Source organism: Nymphaea colorata, chromosome 2, assembly GCF_008831285.2.
Source record: "Nymphaea colorata isolate Beijing-Zhang1983 chromosome 2, ASM883128v2, whole genome shotgun sequence".
NCBI lineage: Eukaryota > Viridiplantae > Streptophyta > Magnoliopsida > Nymphaeales > Nymphaeaceae > Nymphaea > Nymphaea colorata.
In genome coordinates, this window is record NC_045139.1 from 18,867,752 (window position 1) to 18,883,851 (window position 16,100).

General features: G+C 39.0%; 1 protein-coding gene across 1 annotated transcript; it reads right to left on the bottom strand.

Annotated features, from left to right (window-relative positions):
- Positions 1–6,209: 6,209 nt before the first annotated feature.
- Positions 6,210–12,597, bottom strand: LOC116248690 (probable serine/threonine-protein kinase PIX13). Its single transcript, XM_031621619.2, has 6 exons — positions 12,341–12,597; positions 11,932–12,251; positions 8,537–8,672; positions 7,588–7,730; positions 7,363–7,486; positions 6,210–6,930 (listed from the first exon to the last, which is right to left on the bottom strand). Exons 1-6 carry the CDS (start codon positions 12,417–12,419, stop codon positions 6,443–6,445), a joined length of 1,290 nt encoding a protein of 429 aa, XP_031477479.1. The 5' UTR covers positions 12,420–12,597; the 3' UTR covers positions 6,210–6,442.
- Positions 12,598–16,100: the final 3,503 nt, after the last annotated feature.

Here is a 16,100-nt window from a genome sequence, read left to right on the forward strand (position 1 = left end):
GATATCATCTTGTAACGGAGTTAATTCTTCATATATGATCTTCGCTTGCCTGAATGATATATTATTTATCTTTCTTGGACCTTTCTTGATCTTCGACATTCAGATTATTGAAAACAATGCTGTTGGACCATAAATAAGTTCAAAACTTAATCGTTCTCCCATCTCCTACATTCCGTCGGACGTGATCTTCTGTCCAACTCCTCCCCCATCCCATGCTCGTCCAGTACCAAGCACACTTCCACGGCTAAGGGTCCGTAGACTCTTACCCAATCTAAATATCTACTATTTATCAAGCTGGTGATAAGAGAATCCTTGTTAAATATATGTTATAAAACCTCCCTGCCAATAAAGCTTTGTTAACCTCTTCGAAAGGGCGAAGACCAGTCCCTCCTTCAACCTTAGGTCTACATATTGCTTTCCAAGAGAGCAAATGTAAGCCTCTTTGCTTACCAATAGTGCCCCACAGGAATTTGCACATACATTTTTCATGCTTCTTAAGAATGCTTCTGGGAATTTTAAATAAGAGCATCCAATAAGTACATAAAGAACTGAGATTAAGCCTCTAATCAAGCATAGACTTCCTGCGTAAGACAATAGATTTGTCTTCCAAATGGCTAGCTTATTTTCCTTTTTTTGAGCAGAATAGTGCAGCGTTCCTTAAGCTTCCGCATAAATAAAGGAACCCCGAAATGATTCAGCGGCAGTCTTTCTTCTTTCCAACCAATAGTTTCTAAAACGATAGTTTTCATCTCTCACTAGCATTAGAAAAGAGATTGCCGATTTGTCAACATTGATGCACAATCCTTAACTTCTTTGCATTGATTGTAGGTGTTTGATTGTGCTGAAAACAGAGTGCAGGCAGGACGAGGTGAGAAAGAGAGAAAACAATTTTACGTGGTTCGGCTAATAGAAGCCTACATCCACGAACAGGGAGATCGATCTTTCCTTGATAGTTCGTTATTTTAATTACAATCGCTCTCTTCTTTATACAGTAGAAGCTAAGAACGTTTCAGCAGTTGCCTAAAATAAAGGGAACGTTAGTTCAACGTTCAAAAAACTGATTGAAGCACCTTCCTTATTCATTCAATTAATGAATAAGGCAATCGATCTCTCAACGTCATTTTATCAGTAGGAAATCAATAATGCCATTAACAGATCTTAAGGTGGTCTTGCTGAAATTTAGTACATTGCCTTTTTAGAGTAATGAGGCTATCTTAGGGAGTTCGATTGATGGGAATGGAGGGGCGCTTAGATCTGGATCTGCTTGACTCCGTGATATTGAACCCTGTTGAATATTTCCATCACCATATTGAATAGATATGAAGGTATTTGGAGCAAAACTCTCATTGATAAAGAGAGAATATGTAACCGAAGAGACACACTTAAGAAGTAATTTAATTCAATGATGGTGAAAAGCCAAAGGCTCCAAGCTTCTTTGAAGAAAAATTCATCACTCACTATCATAAGCTTTTGATAAATCATGTTTCATACAAAGAGCTCAATTCTTACTACAGTAAAGAGAGTCCACCATGCCATTAGCTAATGAAGTTCGATCATGTATCAATCTTCCTTTGATACAAGCTCATTAACGAAGTCCCCACAATTCGCATTAACACTGGCTGCATTCGACTAATCATGGCTTCATAAATTATTGTAGGCCACTACACAGCGGTAGGCCTGTGATCTTCAACTTTTTCAGCCTTTATGAATTTAGGAATGAGCACCAGACGAGTATGAATAACTGAGGACACCAGCTTTGCTGAACCGAAAAAAGTTTCAACCATTAGCCAGAAATCCTCTCCAACGATCTCCCGTAGCTCCGGATAAAAATCATTAGGAATGCCATACGGAACTGGAGCACTTTCTTTTCTACAGTGCATTAGTGCATACTGCCCGCTGAGCCTCTTCTTTAGTAACTGGACCCAACAAAATTTTGTTTTCATCCTCGGTTAACTAGAGGACCCTCTCCCATGCCAACGAGCATGTCACGACTAACACGGCCATCATAAAAAAATCTCTCATAATAAAAGGAGGCCTGCTGTAATATCTCCTCCTGGCCTTCACATCTCTAATAGCCTATGATCATACTTCCAATATAATTCTTGTTTCCTTTTTCCATTGCAACTGATTGAAAAAGTTTCATATTGTTATCTCCCTCATGAAGTCATCTTGCTATAGCCTTGTTTTCCCACAATAATTTCTTCCATAAGAAGTGCCTTGTTTAAGCTTTCTCTTAATTTCTGCTCTCCTTCCAAAACTAAGTAGATAAGATTACCTTCCTCCATTGCTGGCTGAAGGTCTTCTAACGCCTTACAAACGATTAATTTGATCTTCTATTCGCCCATATTTAATCTTATTCTACTGACCCTGTCCTTTTTTTCAACCCCCCTATTTTCTAAGCGGACAGCCTTCGTAGCATATTTGTAGTTCCGCTCTAATCATTATTTTAGGCCCCTCTTCTAGGAGTCGAGGCTTGAGAAAGCAAAATCTCCTTTTTTATATATTGATATGATTAACTAATTCCACGCTGGGGATAAGCACCTTGTGGTCTGGCGGAGGTTTGGATTCTAAGTAAGCCTGAGATTATTCTGCTGCAGCCAGAACTGATTTATGAATAGTTTGCAGCAAATATTCTCTGTCCCCTTCTATTTGTCAAGGTACATTTGTTATTAATATCCCTCACCTCCAGAAGACCGCAGGACTCTATAAACCTTTTGAAATGATGACACTGCGCGTTAGGAACTTAGGAGGTTTTCCGGTTTTATCATTTCTCATCCCTCGTTGGGTTGAAATCTCTCATCACTATAGTGGGACTGTTTATACCACTGACTTCTGCCTCTACCTCCAGTAGAGCATTCTGTCTTATGCCTGGGTGATTAGGCATATAGACACCCATGATTCTAAAAACATCGTTCTTTTCTCGACCCCGAATGCAGGTCTAAGATTCTGAACTCCGAATTCCCTCAGAAAAGCAAGATGGGAATCCCCAGCTCTTGTATTCTTGAGCAAGGGAGGGGACTGTAGTCATATTACTTTTTGGACTTCTTACTAGTGTGGGGTTCTCTGCCTCAAGGGATGTAGTATAACCGGGTAGTAAGTAAACTGAAGAGGTTAGAGGTTCGAATCCCAGGGTCGCTGTAATGCTCGATGTATTACGTGTTTGGGCTGGTAGCAAACACAATACTCAATTTGAACGATGTACAATAGGTTAGTCTGGTTAGAGGTTCGATTCCCACGGTCGCTGTAATGCTTTGATTTTCCTTGTTTGAGCTGTAAATGGTAGCAAACATAATACTCAAATTGAAGGATGTACAAGAGATTAGAGGTTCGAATCCCATGGTTGATGTAATGCTTCGATGTATTCCTTGTTTGGTTTGTAAATGGTAGCAAACATAATACTCAAATTGAAGGATGTATTGTAGGTCCATCCAAGCTTCGCACCAAGCCGGAATCTTGAACGCATAAGCTTTTGGAGTTGATATTAAAAGCAATTTCTCGTAAGTAAATATTAAAAAATTTTAAAAACGGTGGAGTTGTCTGATTAAAGGCCTCTAAATGCTAATCCATGTACTGATGACTTGTGAAATAAGGTTTTTTCTTGGGGGCATGCAACTTTGGCTTGTCTAAAACAATGGGCTAACGTTTCATACGGTTTGATAAATGCAAGGCACTTGAACGAAAAATTAAAAGGTGCCGCCGGACCGATCATTAGTTGCTTTTCTAGCTGTGCTAACCTTTTGTGTTTGATTTATTAGATGTTTTTACCAAATAGCTTTTATAACTACTGTACATTTGGAAAATTTTCCTTCTCAAATGAAAAATCTGACGTTACATGCTAATGATATAAAAGTAAACTCGCGCCGTATGGATTGTGCAGTCTGTCACTATAGCTACATGGGAGAAAAAATGATTACGTTGATCGTTGCAGATTATGTGAGATTGCTTGTTTCTCTTGTTATGTTATCTCCATGTGCTTGTGCACAACCTTCGTTTCCCTTGTCGTATACGCTATTGATCTAATCGTATGGCTATTCTTCACATGATTTGGTGGTTCATAAGAGACAGAGCCACTCCCTTCTCCTCACTTTTGGGTCCAGAACTACTTTAAAGCTCAAGTAGTCCTATGATACGCCCTTTAAATTGAATGTCACACATATCATCGTTTGTAGTCTAGAACAGTAGCGTTTATAAAAATTAAACTAAGAACACATTGTCAGCTCGACACTCAAGCCGAATACATTGCTATGCCCTTCAAGGATATCTTTCACATGATTTATTTTATCATGTCATTGCTTCGCACGATTGAAGCTATGAATCATTGGATCTAAAAGAAAAAGATCAACGCCTCATCATTCGTTAATAAGGGCTTGCTTGCTTCCAAGATTAAAAAAAATTTGTTGGACCAAAAATTTAACACATCAAAATAAATCAAGGGTGTGCTGTCGTATGTTATTAAAGAACCATAAAAGTCCACCTGTATGTGTGTGTAGTCATTGCTAGGTTTTTATTTGGAGACGTCCTCGCCAATTTGGCACGCATTCACATCGAGATTGGTAATGGACAAATCCAAGTTGGACCAGAATGGTGGTTAGTCATCCTCTCTAGTCAAGCCATCATAAAATCAAAAGCTGGACACTCTCCCTGTTCATTGATTTTCCTCCCTCATGTCACCTTTTTAAATCATGTGTTTTTTCCGGTCAATATAATCAAAATCTGGACCCTCTCCCTGTTTCATTGATTTTCCTCCCTCACGTCACTTTTATAAATCATGAGAGTTCTTTCCGGGTCAATATGGATTCGTCATGGTCGAGTTCGTTGTCCCGACAACAGGTGTCTTTCTACGTTCGCAGTTTTAAAAAGTGATAATTTTGTGTACCTGCAGAGGATCTACCGTGCATGCAGGCTGGATTTTGGTTATTTGGAAATTGAATTTTCTTTTAGAAGATGATGTAGGATCCATGTTCTACTGTTTGTTTTGATTGGAATGAGATCTAAAGCATGGAACTCGTGTAGATTTCTAAGAGGGGATGACAGACTTGTAGGACCTACTCAAATTAAAAACTTGGCTTGGATGGGGGTTTGGGTACCTTGAAGAGGCGAAGAAGCATTTCTCTTTTTCCGTTGCCGCAGAGGTACAAGGTTGCTTCATGACTTAGTGACGAGCACTATACTCATCAATTAGAGTGGGTGTACCATATTCATTGTTTGAAATACAGAAAGAGTAGCACCCACAATAATTGAACTTACGAGTGGACTTTCATAGACCTATCAGTCTAACCAGCTGAGCTAAGCCCCTACTGGACGGAGAGTAATTTTCTAAAGTTCCCCAAATGACAAGCTGGGGACTGGTAGCTCAAGGAATGAAGCTCACAATAAGCTACGTTTGATTGAACATAATCTTTTTTTGTTAGGGTGATTTTTTTTTTTAATGTCTAACTTTCGAAAAAAATGGTTAAACCCTTATGGGTATGACTTTATTTTCCCAATTTTTTTTGCCAACAAGTGAAATTTTACCGTGTCAAAATACGGCTGCCCATATGACTGACAGCCTTAACCTACCGCAAACCGTGTAGTCGTAGAGATAGCCTCAAAGTGAATGAATAGATTCGGTGAAGGGAAGAGCGTGTCCAGTTTGTTATTTATGGTGTGCCAATATTCCTTCGTAAATAAGCCAGCAAGGGCCCATCCACCTATTTATGGTCTTCAATTTGAAGGAACGTCAAATACTTTCAAGGAAGTCATGTTGATGAGGATTCCTCTAAATGGGTGCCACTCGAATTGGCTCCTTAAGTTTCCAAGTTCTACATAGTATTGTCTGACTTTCATGGTTCATGTTATAGCGTCATTTATTAACTTCTAACCAATTCCAAATCTGCTTGGTCTAAACATGAGATTTATGTGGAATCATATCATTTGGCTTCAAATTCTCATTGACTTTGGATGTAAAAGGCCACAGCATGATCTGAGCTTGGGCTACAACATTAACTTTCCATCTTTATCTAATTGTTTAGTCCTGGATATGGTCAGATTTCTGCTGGCATACTAAAAGTTGATACTCTCTCTCTCTCTTTCTCTCTCTCTCTCTCTCTCTCTCTATATATATATATATATATATATATATATATATACACACACTCTGCACTTATCTGATGCCCTTGTTGTGCCCTTTAAACTCCACTCTTATACAGAATGAAAAGAAAGAGAGAATTAAACGAAAGACAAAGCTTGTTTTATCAAAATTTCCAACAAGAAGAAAGTTTTTCCCAATTGCGGATTCTTTTCTAACTTACATCATGCTTTCAGGACGCTTAATTAACGTTAACAATAGACGAATTGGAAACTTAATGCCGGCTGCACACGAATACAAAAATAGAAGAAGAAAGGGGAAAGAGAGAGAGAGAAACAAAAAATCAAAGCCGAACACCAAACTTGTTCACGGCCGTCATCGCGCCCTAACAGGTGATGGCGCAGCATGCAACCGTCGGTGCCCATGATCCATTCTCCCAGGCAAAGGCGAGTGCCCGCCTGCCGGATTCTGGCCGTGAAGATGGTGGCGACGGCGGTGGCTCCGCTCTTCCCCCCTCGGTTCGCCGGACCGCGCGACTCTCTGTCTGTCGTTGTTGCCGATGTCCTCGATGGACTCCAGCGTCTCCAAAACCTCTCTCATGTGAGGCCGGTGCTTCGGCTCCGACTCGATACATCTCATCACGAGCCGAGCAGCTGCGACGGCCGCTTTACTCGGGAACCTGCCCTCCAGCCGTGGGTCCATGATGCTCACCACCTTCCGGCGATCCCCAAGCATCGGCTTGGTCCACTCGACCAGGTTGTGCTGCCCGCTAGGCCGGTTCGGGTCCAGCGCCCTCTGTCCTGTCATCATCTCCAGCAGCACGACACCGAAGCCGTAGACGTCGCTTTTCACATACAAGTGCCCTGCACCAGAAGCCCGGACTCCATATTAGTTCGATGACACGACACGAATAAGGAGAAAACAATATCTCACCAATCTTTTAACCTCCGTTTTATTTATCTCTAAGACCCAGTTAGATGTACAATGATTTTACTGTGCATAGAGGAAACCTTGCCGCTTTTTGTAAGACTTTTCACTTTCAAATCAAACACAACAAAAAATTATTTTTGTTGTCAATATAATTTTACCCTAAAAAAAATCGAACCCACTAAAGTCCAACTTTTTATCATGAATTTTTTTCATGGTAAATTTATCATTATAAATTTTTATATGCCATCAAACGGGTGACTAACCACCTACCAACCATTAGCCTTGTATTATTTGACATTAAATTCAATGATTATAATTCTTGGATCACTTCTCTGAGTCCAGTTTTCATTTTTTTTTTTTTTTACCTGTGGCTACATACTCAGGAGCGGCATAGCCGTTGGTGCCGATGACACGAGTCGTAACGTGGGAGTCGCTGCCTTCCGGCCCGTCTTTGGCTAGCCCAAAATCTGCTATCTTCGGATTGTAGTTCTGTGAAAGTTTTAAGCAAAAGCAGTAAAGGAGAGGAATTAGTTTCTTAGCAAACGGATGTATTCAGGCAAAAGAATATTTCTCGAGTCAACAGCAATTACCGCGTCAAGCAAGATATTGGACGCCTTAAAATCCCTGTAGATGATTTGCCTATTAGAAGTGTGTAAGAAAACCAGACCCCTTGCAGCACCAATCAAAATTTTGAGGCGAGTCTCCCACGACAGAGGCTCTAACGCAGAGCTCCCTGCAAAACACGCAAATCATCGTTATCTCTGCTCAAAATTAGGCAAGCCGAAGAGATATATATATATATATATATATATATATATATATATATATATATGTTTTTGAAGAGTCTAAAACTGAGAGTTACCAGTATGTTTCATGGGACTGGTTTCACTAGCATACATGCTGAATTGAGATGGAGTTGCCATATGTTTGAGGTGACCTTTCAATTTGGGCTACTCAAATGATGAAATTAATGTGCTAAGGAAAGTATATCAACAACTCAAACAAACGGGCAAAATGTCTGAGCTGCATCCGAAGGTCAGATAATCTGATTCTCTCTTGTTAATGCTGGGCAACGTGTCTTATTCCATAGCCTGATGCCCGTTATTTCCGTGACAAACTTATCTCTCATGTGGATGATATATATGCCATCTTCTTCAACCGATGGCCGGGAAGTTTATCCAGCTAGAAAAAGGTCTGATTTTTTTTTTTTCACCAGTTTTTCCACACAAAAAAGGGCATTTGCAGATGACTTGCCCAGGAAATGTGAGTGTTCATCCAAAAGTCAAGAATGTCCATGTGAATCAAACATGCTTTAAGGATCCATTTGGTAATGGTAACACATTCTTATTGTCCCATATACTTGATCTGCCTTAAGGCAAGTATATGAGACAATAACAATTTGTTATGTTTCCAAACAGTGCCCAAAAGACTCGACTCCTTTTCATTATCAGGTGTGAAACAATGAAAATGCTGGTTGACATGAGCAGAAGGGATAAGGATGGTGGGGAGGGGAGAGAGAGAGAGAGAGAGAGAGCCTACTTCTGAAAAGGTGGTTTTCGAGGCTGCCCTTCTGCACGTATTCATACACGAGAAGAAGTTCATTTTGGTCGAAGCAATATCCCAGCAGCTTCACCAAGTTGGCGTGTGAGAGCCTCCCCAAGTAGTTGATTTCAGACTGCAAAAGCAGGAAAAAGAAAAGCCAAAGACAAAGTCAGAAAAGAAAATGAAAGATTTGTCCAATACCAAACAAAAGAATGATCAATATATACATAGTGCGGAGAAATCATCACCAATCTTGATTTCTTGGAAGGCAAGGACTGGGGAGACTTTTTTTTCTCCAAAAAAGAAAATGATCCTCGTGCCACTTGGTTCTGAACTTCCTATCCATCTCAATTTCTTGGAAGCCACGGAGAAGCAAGGACAATCTTGACTCCGGAACGAAACTATCGTTCCGGTGAGGATGTTAGGCAGATGTCGTTATACAAAAGGTTGGGAAGACCAAATTGAGTCATCCACAAGGCCGCCGGCCCGTAGTTTGGGTTTCCACTGTTAGTGGGTCAGGTGAGCTTTCAGACTGAACACAACCCAAACTCCGGTCTAGCTATGAGCTTAATTAGCCGGAAAATTTTATCTGGGTTTGTTCGATCTTGACACAACTAATCAAAGTTGGGTTTCAAATATCATTGTGTGTGCGAGCGAGTGTGTTGGATGGTAAGCAGCGGTGTCTTGTTTCAAATTAATTTCTTCATAGCACCCCATGACAGTAAGGTCAGAGCTTTCACTCCTTTAAATTTAGACCAGAGACACTCTTAATGAAAAAAAGTAAACTAAGGATTTCAGTATACCTTAAGTTAATTAACCATGAATTTTAGTGTGGCCCCCAGACAAGAACACCGGGTGAAAAAAATCCCAGGATTTTCATGCCTCAATCGAAAAGAGTTGAAACAACCAAACACAACCTTATTAGATGCATGCCAGCAACATTTGAATCAAATTAGACTCCAAAGCTAACTTGACATCCCAAAAAATATAATTAAGGGGAGAAGATCCTCCGAAGAGGTTGAAGCCCCTCTTTCTTTTTCTTGTTCCTCAACTAAAACATCATCCATTTATTGTTTATAATTTAGAGGAATAACACCTACAGAAATCAAATGGAGCAGGACTTTCACCGGCTCACCAATTCGACCAGCTACTTGGGGACCCAAAAAATAGAGCTAAGGAGGGTGAAGAGTTCAACATCTGAAGAAACGTCTCAAGCCGTTTGTATAGAAAGAAACAAACATTAAAGTATCCCATTTACAACAGATAAGTACAAATTTGTGGAACTTTAAAAACAATTTATATTATTTTCTAGTTGTCAAAAATTGTATATAATCCAAGAGTGGGGCTGAAAAAGTTGACTCGAACTTGTTTGGTTAAGTTCGACTTAAAATGGGTTGAGCTCGAGCTTATAAATGAGTCAAGCTAGAACTTAACTGAAAAAACCAGTCAAGTTTGAGTTACATGAACTCGACCGATTCCATTAAACTCGAATAAACACGTTTAATTAGGTTATTTTTTCTATAATTTTCAAACTTAAAACCAAGACAAGAGATCAACTCAAACAAGGTTGGTAGACTCAAGTCAAAGCCTCATCTATCGAATCAAGCTCGACCTGACCTTATACTGCTCAACTCAAACTCGAACCGAGTCCCTGAGGTCTAATTTGGCCAGCAGCACTATAGAAGGATTAAAAAAAAGTACTTTGCTGTACCGGAGAGTGACTGGAACGGACCGCTTTTCATAAAAAACATATATATAAAAAGCCATCAAAGCTTATCATGAAATGATATAAAGTCACGTCAATTTAATAATTTACGTGGGTCTTGTAAGATGTAGAGCCATGGGCCTTACCATGTTCAAAACAAAGTTGCACTGAAATAATATAATTTGTGCAAAGAAACTTTTTCTTTCAAAATAATAAATTATACTGTATGGGAGTCCAATCTGAAAGCAAGCTGTCAGAATTGCTTTAGACCTGGCCCCTTGGATCGTACTGATTTGTTAAGTCTATCTTTAATGAAAATAAAATAAAGTTTTTTTTCAAATTACTGCTCAAATTTTAACATATTTACATATAACTACTTGTATGTACATAACAATTCACAAATAAAAAGTTCATTAATGAAAAAATGTACTTAAAACGGATTTTTAATATGTTTCAGTAATTTTCTGAAAGTGGATTTGTATATTACTTCATGAATTTAGACAATCGTTCCCAATTTTTTCAAACAATAAGAAACTCTATTTTTTTTTAAAAAACGAACAACTTTTCCAAGGTAAATTGTCGTTATTCCAATTTAGTTCAAGATCAGGACATGGTTTCATTCTTTTTATTAAGACAACTCGCCGGCCATGACGGCTACCAATATCATTGTTTCAAACGGGGGAGAGATGGTCAAACGCGTAGATGGTCTTCTTCTTCATATTCTTCATGCTAATTGTTTTAATCTGTCAAAGTCGATGTTTTTTTTTTTTTTAAATCACAAAAAATACACGTATTTTCATTTTTGAAAACTGTGAATTTAAGGTAGCATTTGATAATAGATCCGAAGCTGCGTTAAAGTTAAAAAGTGTGTTTTGTAAATAAAATAAAACTTTTAGTAGCGTAATCTTAAATATACATTCATAATTTAAAATAGATGGTAGAAAAGATTTGATCTTAAATCCATGAACTTGATCTCAGACGGCCGCTATGAAACAAATTGATTAACAAAAAAACAGTCTCGACTAAAAAGGATGATTGAAAAACTTGGTGGGCTATGAAGCATCAACTTTGTGTGGCATATTGCCACTTTCACCAACCACTTTGAAATTGTTGAAAAAAAAAAGAGGAGGAGAAGATATTCTACAACCGGCGTACACAAAACGGCACGGCAATTCACTTTGGCTTTTCATTATAAGTTTCTGTACCCAACAGCCACAAAGCATTTTTTATGCATTAGTTTACTTTTGTTTGACATTCTTTTAAACAATCAATGAACAATTTACGAAATCAAATTTTCCTAAAATTTTGAGTTGCCAATGAAAGGCATCAAAACTTAATCGTGTTTTTTATATTTGAGTAGAATTTGAATGCATTTTGTAATTTTTTTATTGGTTTATTGATTTAATAATGAAAAATGAAAAAAACCCAATTGAAGACGCAGAAGGAGGGCTCAAAATCTCTGCAGTTCTGCTTCTCTGATGCAACATTCATCAAAATAATAAATGCACATGTGGGATACTTATGCGTGTTCGAAGTTCAACCGCATATAATATTCATATATTTTACTTAGTTTGAAAGAATATAAAATTTTCTTTGAATGTCAGTAATGGAAGACGATTAGATTTGCAAGAAAAAAATTCACAATTTTGAAGATGGAAGAGAGAGAAAGAGAGAGGGACGAACGGACCTGCCATTCCTGCCAGCCCTGCATGCTCTCCTTGTTGAGCTTCTTGATGGCGACGACGATTCCGACGCCGGCCCTGGAGGGTGCCAGCGTCTTCTCGTCCAACCACCCCTTGAACACCCTCCCGAACCCCCCTTCTCCCAGCAGCGTGTCCGGCCGGAATCCCCTCGTCGCCGTCTTCAGCTCCCCGAAGGTGAACACCTTCAGGGTGGGCATCGGCAGAATCTGTCCCTCCGGCAGCTCCCCGCCGGAGAACAGCGAGTCCCCCGTGGATGACGAGAAATGCGCGCCGCTGCTGCTCCATCTGGAGGTCGACGTCGTTCCTGATGCGAACCACAAAACCAAGAAATCAAACAGTCAGAGAGACGGAGAGAGAGTTGCCCGGAGAGAGAGAGAGAGAGAGGGGAGTTACCTGGGCTTGTGGGTCGAGTGGTGCTGGTGCTGGTGCTGGGCTGCGTCGCCTTCTCTGCCTTCACCAAGCAACTCCCCATGCGATTTTGGTTTTCCTCCTCTCTGAGAATTCTCTATAGATTCTTCTGCAACCTCTCTCTCTTCCCTCCTCCTCCTCACCTCTATAGATTTCCTTTGCAATTTTGTCTGTAAGATCAGAAAGGGAGACTCACGAATGGCTTACCCCCACCCCCTTCTCTCTCTCTTCCTCCCCTCTGCTCTTTTCCTTCTGGTTGCCAGAGGAGGACATCACGAACGACTTATACTCGCTCTCTTGAAAAGGTCAACCGTGAAAAAATTCGCCCTTCATTTGATTGAGAGAGTGCAGGGATTCTTTATCCATCCCTCTCTCTAAAATCCTGCATCTTTTGCTACAACCACTTGGATTAATATGTTATTATTTTTGTTTAATTTCTTTGGTTCTCTCACTTTTTTTTTTTTACTTATAATTCTTTCTCTCTTCTCCTTAAAAAATATACATAAAAAAAAAAGAGAGAATGGCACAGTCACCCATTTTATTTACTTCCAAAGAGCCACATTAGTGGAATTCATTAAAAACTGATTTCTTATGATTTTTTGTCGCATAAGTTTTTCTCTTGATTTTTAGTCCTAGTGCTAGACTTGTACCAACGCACCCTTGAATATAGAAAAAAATAATGCTAATAATGGGAATTATGAGCAAGTCTGGAGTAGATTGAGGTTATATAAATGATAAATTTCATTAAAAATGTGATTTTGGTATATCTAAATATTTCACCTGGCCTTGCTGGATCAGATTTTTAAGTTTTAGACACGGTTGATGAAATAAATATTCAGAAAAAAAAAATGAAAAACCACTAAAGTTTTGACGGGTTTACAAGGGGCTGCCCAACATTCAAAAAAATTATGAACAACTGCATGAACTAAGTCATGACCACGTGCTTCGTGAATTAAAATAAATGGTGGGGCTCATTGGGTCCGCTCCTATTCTTAGTCAAGACGCAACTTAGGAAAGCCAAAGACTCATGTACCTGCGTTCCATTTTTTGTTTTCAGTACCATTTTTTTGTCTATAATTTTGAAAACAACCCGGAATTTATATGTTTTTTTACTAAAAATCGTATTTTCATAAAAACGATCAAATAAAGCTTAAAATCGTCATTAATTTGAGAAATAAGGAATGCCAGCTGCAGTGTTTCCATTTTTATCTTTAGTTGGTCCCTAAATTATGCTCATACATTTTTGTAAGTGACATATTCGAAGTTAATAAAACGAAACAAGGAAATTCACCCATGAACAAGAGTCGCAGTGAATGTTACCAGAAACTTACTTTATTATTGATTTTTTTTTTTTTTTTTGCGAAGCCATCTTTATGAATATAAGCAAACGGTTGGTCGTGAAAAGGAAAAGGAAGAAAAGAAATATTGATGCTGACTGCGTCAGGGGCCAGGGGAAGGCGAGCCCGTTTTGGTCTTTTTGCATAGGCAGAAGCGTTGACTGGACGGGGTAGTCTAGATTGACTGAGAAAGGGTGAGACGTCAGCGAGGAGTAGGGAAGCGAACGAGCGGTGGGAGTTAAAATCCATGTTCCGTCTTCGTTACCAATTAAGAGGCTGGTCATGGTGACTGTGGCAACTCATTTGGTGATAGAAATCAACAATGAAGAATGTTGTTTTTCTGAACAAGTCTTTCGTGCAATCTAGTGGGTTCGTGTCGAAGGGTTGTATGCATCTCCGCAGGAATTCTGCGGACGACAGAAAGAAAGAACTTGCAGGTTTGGCTTGCTACTGGGATGACTACGGATAAGTTGTCTCTTATTTTGCCAGTCAAGCTTGTTTGCAAGTTACCTCTAATAGAATCTAACTTGCGGCTTTCGTGTTTAAAGACTCAGTGGAATGAGTCTTGATTAGGGAGTAGCTTGGTGGGAAGATGACACTAACTTTCCGAAGACTTAATTCTTTGTCAGACCTTGATGGTTGGAGGATTGAATAACTTTGAAAGTATAATGCTAGTATCAAACAACAAGCCATGGCTTGGTAGGCTTCAGGCCCCATTGGAAGGACATAGCCCCACTTAGAGATAGAGATGGCAAAATGACTCTACAACTTATTTCATATAGTTTAAATCCTGCAACAACAACAACACCCTGCTCAGGATATTTTGTTTCTATTAATGCAAAATTCTTAAATATGGTTCCTTCAGCTTTTTGGTATCCTCTTGTTTACTGTTTTCTATATTAGCTCGATTTTAGCTCCTTACTGTAGATGTTAAGGCTGGTTACAGGGTCGAGTATCATCGGGTTTTTAGGTATCTATTCAGGGTTGAGGTGGGCACGGCCAAAGTAGAGGTGGGTGCAGGTCATTAAAGTTTAATGACCTGAGGCCCACCCAGGGTAGAGGTAGGTGCAGGTCATTAAAGTTTGACCTGAGGCCGACTGGACAACTTCTCAAGCTAGGCCAGGTTGAATGATCCCATGCCCAGCCCTTTTAAAAATGTTGCTTTTTTAAAAAAAACGAAAAGAAATAAAAATTGTGAAATATATAAAAGATTGTCCTCATCGTACCATTACATAGATAATATATATATATATATATAGAGAGAGAGAGAGAGAAAGAGAGAAAATTTCTCCTACTTTTTCCTGAAAATTATTTTTATAAAAATCAGACTTTGTTAAAACTTTGTATTTAATAAGAATTTTCTGGCTCTGAATACATGCAAGAATTAGATGCTTAGAGAATTCTTGAATTTAAATTTAATTCCAACTCCAAACTTAAAATATGTGCTGCAACTGGTAGAATAAGTTAATCGGCTCACAAGATCTACATCTGTTCATGTTCCTACTCAAGATCCAACAAGGATACCCTTTAGAGGTTCTAGTCCAGTATGATCACTCAGAGGCTTGATTTTTTCAGAAACCAGATGTCACATAAATTTTTGGGGTCAGAACTCGTATGTTACTCTTGCCAACAAAGATTATCACTATTTTCTTACGAACATGAACCTCTTATCTAATTAGGATGCCAACAATATCCAACTCAAACTCAAAATCTGGATATCCGAACTTGTTCATAGACCTCTCAGTGTGATCTCATTCCAAGTGAGCGAGAGGTTAAACCATCAGAAAAAGAGGCCAGAAAGCTATTCCTTTCCCTTTGCCTCCGGGGTTTTGGGCTGCATCAGTAACAACAATATACCTTTCAACTTAGGTACTGCACTCTACTACTTAATATACGTACTCTACTACTTAATATACATAGACATAATACCCATAAAAATTGAATTAAATACATGTAGGCCCTTAGCCAAACAAAGTATCCAATTTCCATTCAAATTTGCATTTTGATATTAAATTTAATGACAGCAGCAGGGATATGGTTAAATCAAAGTGTATAAGTGAAGCCTAACAAGTCCAGGATCAGCTTTGTTCTTATAATTCCTAAATAGTCACCTCCAAATAGTGAATACTAAATTAAAAGCATAATTTACAAAGCCACTCCTCTTGAAACAAAATATCTAAGAAGAACAACCAGGTGATCGAGATGTTAACAGCCCATTGCTTGGAAAAGAAGCTGGAAAGTCTTCCATTTTCCCTGTAGCCAAGGTTTGGGTTTACATTGGGTCAGCAATGGTACGGTGCATCATTCAATTTGGGTAATGTGCTATATTACCTTAACATGCATGCAGTTGAGCACCTATTTGTCTCTGTGATCGAGAAGTTAACAACTCACAACCTGGTCAAAAAGTC